Source organism: Gavialis gangeticus, unplaced genomic scaffold, assembly GCF_001723915.1.
Source record: "Gavialis gangeticus isolate Ggan-Ray unplaced genomic scaffold, GavGan_comp1, whole genome shotgun sequence".
Taxonomy (NCBI): domain Eukaryota; kingdom Metazoa; phylum Chordata; order Crocodylia; family Gavialidae; genus Gavialis; species Gavialis gangeticus.
Genome location: NW_017729024.1, coordinates 180,837,681 through 180,842,198, shown reverse-complemented (window position 1 = coordinate 180,842,198; position 4,518 = coordinate 180,837,681). Strand labels below are relative to the sequence as shown.

At 38.0% G+C, this 4,518-nt stretch overlaps 1 protein-coding gene across 2 annotated transcripts in view; it reads left to right on the top strand.

Annotated features, from left to right (window-relative positions):
• The window catches only part of MALT1 (MALT1 paracaspase), a 95,490-nt gene that overhangs the window by 73,314 nt on the left and 17,658 nt on the right, over positions 1–4,518 (top strand). For both annotated transcript variants that reach the window (XM_019518164.1, XM_019518163.1), the window contains one exon: positions 3,595–3,772. In XM_019518164.1, the coding sequence (XP_019373709.1) occupies positions 3,595–3,772 (178 nt within the window). The remainder of the gene's footprint in view (positions 1–3,594; positions 3,773–4,518) is intronic.

The window sequence follows — 4,518 nt, the reverse complement described above, 5'->3', positions numbered from 1 at the left end:
ATATATAAAAGGCTTGCATTGGTTCGGCTCTTGTGCGGTAAGTGTCCCTGCTCCCACAGCTTTCAGAACAGTTAGCGTTATGCCTGTCCACAGTCCTAGATGAGATAACAAAGACATGTTTCTACATTGTGCCGTAATATCTAGGAACACCATTCTCCCAAGGAATATTTTTCAGCTTTTCATTTAGTCCTGGCTAGGATGGAAGTGAATGTAAGAATGTACTTAAAATCCAGTGGTCCAGAAAAGGGTGTGATGCTTCAGGTGATCAATCAGCTTCAGGCTCTGTTTCAGGAAAGCACTTAAGCATGTACTTAACTGCAAACCTGTGCTTCAGTCCTATCAAAGTCAATACTAGGGTTTCAGATGAAGGTAAAGTCTTTCTTGATTTGTTTGCCCTAAAGCATGTATTGGGGCATTGATAAGCTCCATTTAAAAGGGGTTTTTTATAGATATACAAGAGGATCTTTACCAGAGATGCAGCTTATGTTTGCAAATATTTCTTTTGCTGCTTTAATGGAGTAAGGCATACCAGCTGGTGTAGCTGCATCTATACCACGTGTTTTGTTGGCTTGGTTATTTTGGTTAGGAGTGAGATGTCTGTTGCTGCTTCTCCCCATCTCTCTCTTAACCAACTTACCTGTGCTAGTGAAACTCTGTAGTGAAGCCCAGGCCTCCTGTGTATATGTATAAAGCATTAGTAGCATTCTCAATATTGAAGTAATATGCATGCAGCATATCAGGTTGGTTGTGTTTGGAGAAATTAAATACTGTAACCTCTCCCGTCTTCAGTTAGATCTGATGTATTCTTAATGAAGGTGACACATGAAGCTTGTTACTGAAGCCATGTGATGAGCTTTTGGAAATGTCCTCTTTCTATAGTGTCATAAAATAACAGCATGTAGCTTTCTCACAATATCTTGGATTTACTTCTATTACTGTCAAATTCATTAGTAAATCTATAAGATTGGTTTCATTAATAAAACTTAAGATGTATCTATTTTTATTTTTATAAATTTTAAGCAAGGTTAAACATTTAATTTTGAAAGTTAAAGTGTATCAAATCTAAATTAAAACAATAAGTGCCTTTTAATACAGAAAAGTGTTCATCCTGACTAATTTTATTGTGTTACTCTAGCAAATTAGTTTTTATCATTTAATAATGGTCCTTGTTAAATGTCAGCTAAACAATATCCAATATTAAAACTTTAATAGTTTTAAAATTTCCGCTAATGATGTTAATGTCAATTAGAATTGCCTTCCAAGAGACTGATTAACCATATTAAATCTTTACTCACGGGCACTGAGACTTGGAGCTGTATAACCTCAAGTATGTGCACCTGCTAATTTAGCACTACATCTAAAGTCCACTGAAAAGTTTCCTTTAATTTCAACAGGCTGTGCATCAGGTGCAAGGGGCCTGTTGATAGGTGCTTGGCCCACACATGCCAGTCATATGTAAGAACTGGAATCTTGTATTTAATTTACCAATATTAGTTTATTGCTTAAATTGTTTTAATTAGATGTTGTAAAAATTGTATGCCCTTTCAAATCTTAACTTAATTGAGTGAGGCTACTGTCAGTCTCTTGGAGATTAGACAGCTTTTAATAGCATCAAGTGTTGTGTAAACAATTTATTGGCTCCAAGCTGCTTTATACTTGCTTTTCATGTGCTTATCTTTACCCTGAACTGTAGGTTTGCAGTCTTCCAGTAAGAGTTGTAAGCTGTGCTTATTGAATGGAGAGATTTTCAAGGTCTCAGTAGAGATTTTAAGGAGATGTTATGAATAACTGAAATGGGGGGTTAAAAGTATCGTGTCCAGTCTCTTGATAAAATGCACAAGACTGTAATTAAGTTGAAGTGTTGTTTTGTTTCTTTTTGCTGCAAGTAGATAAAATGAAGTTTTTGGTGCATCACAGTATAACAGCTGCCTTTAAAATAGGATATTTCAGTGTTTTAAATGCCATCTATTGTAAGGCAATGAGTGATCAAATCTTAGGGTGAGAGATGTTTCAGAATTGCCTTTACTAGGGCAGGACCAGATCTCTGGCTAGCATAAGTCATATATCTTTTGACTTCAGTTCAGTTGCACCAATTTACATCTCTGATTCATAGACTATGAGGAATTTGTGACTAAAGTTCCTCTTAAAACTCAATCCTTCAATAGTAAAGTTAAGGCAGTTCCAGGAACAAGAAGTGGGAAAGTTACTTGGTTATATAAAACTGTGATGCAGACATGCACAAGAACTAATTTAATGTACCACAAGGATTTTACAATAGGTGGAAATTGAAGTGACTGTCAACATTCCTCTTTTAATGCTGAGATCATACCACTGTATTGCAAATTGACTTCACTGTCTTGTTAGTATTAGACACAAAGTATTTTATTCATAATAGACAAACTCAAAGGCTTAGGCAGTAATTGCTGTTTAATGATCAGCAATCATTTTCTAAATCATATAGAGAAAACTTATTTTACTACACAAAACTGCCAAATGTTTGTAGAATTTTGTGAGCATGAAAGGTTTGCAAATAATTGTTCACTAAATTTTATTCTAATCCTGTTTTAAGATAATATCCTGACATGTCTATGCAAGTATTCAATTTGAAACAAATTGTTTATTCAGCAGAACCATATAGCAGTGATGGATCCTGAACTATAAAAAACAAAACAAAACTCAAGCCCTGAGATATGATCAATTGAAAAAAAACAAACATTTATAAGGACTCTAAAAATAGCAACCTGTCCCTTATTCCTGCCAGTCCTTGTGATATATGATAGTATCTTTCTGTATCTTAGAATAGTTCTTTCCCCTGTTTTTATAAGAAATGCCAACAAAAACAAATGGAACAACTGACTAATACATCAGAAACCATGAAACTGAAAATATGCAAATAACTGTCAAATTCAGGAATTGAAGAAACTGGAACAATAATTGGTTCTGGTGTTTTTGTTTTGTTAGTACAATCTTAGGATTACATTGGGCATTAATATGGAAATATTTTCAGAGTAATATCATTTTTAAGCTGACTATCTCTTTCCTGCTAAACTGTTTGTAGTTGTAAGTGTAACACGTAATTCAGTGTTTTTCTTTACAGTCCAAGATTAAATCTGGACCAGCTAGTTACTTGAAGTTCTGCAGGTGCATATACACCGGAACTGATTTTGCACATTAGTACAGCTGCTTTTCTGCATATGCCAAGTTTAACTCTTCTACAGCACGCTGCAGTTGTTAAAAGGATTTTTTGAAAGTATTTATGTGTAGGTTTCATATTCGCTGCTCATTATGTTAGTGAGTACCTTGTAAATATTAAGTGATATTTCATGTGGACCTAGTGTCCTTTTAAAAGCTATTTTATTTAACCAAACTCTTGATGTGATATTTACTTATAATAGAGCTGACAATTGCCTGCTCCTGTTTTGGCTTTCTCCCCAGTCACTGGTGATTTATGAATCAGAATTCTATCCGTGTCAGCAAAAATGTCTCAGTTTCTCCAAACGCATGCTGTAAATGTACTGGATGAAGTCCTAGCCCGACGAAAGTACACAGTGGTCTTCCAGTATGTTCTCCATCATGTTGATTTTCATCTTTCAGGTTTATTATATTATGCTGGCCATGGCTATGAAAACTATGGGAACAGTTTCATGGTCCCTATTGATGCTCCAAATCCCTACCGGTCTGCCAACTGTTTGTGTGTACAGAATATCCTCAAACTGATGCAAGAAAAAGAGACTGGCCTCAATGTGTTTTTACTGGATATGTGTCGAAAAAGGTAGGATTTCTACTTCTTAATGCATAGCCACAACTTCCAGTAAACAATTCATGAGTTTTCTTTCTGCTGTGATTGGGATAGGGAGAGGGAAAAGACTACAGACCTCATTGCTCTAAGCCAGGGGTAGGCAATGTTTTTTTGGCCAGAGTGCTGAAAAACACCACAATGTCTACCTCGGAAGGTGCCGGAGTACCGGCACAGCAGAAAAACAAAATGAAGGCACGGGGTACATGGCAGGATGCCCTGCTTGTGCCTCTTGCCCCCCACCCAAAGTCTCTGCCCCCCAGCCCTGCTACCCATTATAGTTTCATAGTTTCTAGGGTTGGAAGGGACCTGAGTAGATCATCTAATCCAACCCCCTGCCATGGCAGGAAAGAGTACAGGGGTCAAACGACCCCAGCAAGGTGTACATCCAGCCTCCTCTTAAAGACCCCCAGGGTAGGACCCAGCACCACTTCTCTTGGAAGTTGTTTCCAGATCCTAGCCGCCCTGACCATGAAGTAGCGCCTCCTGATACCTAACCTAAATCTACCCTCTGCCAGCTTGTGATCGTTATTCCTGGTCACTCCTGGTCGTGCTCGGGGGAACAAGGACTCCCCCAATGCCTGCTGGTCCCCCCTGACTAGTTTGTAACAGGCCACTAGATCCCCCTTCAGCCTTCTCTTGTGGAGGCTGAACAGGTTCAGCTCCTGTAGCCTCTCCTTGTAGGGCCTGCCGTGCTGCCCCCTGATCATGCGAGTGGCCCT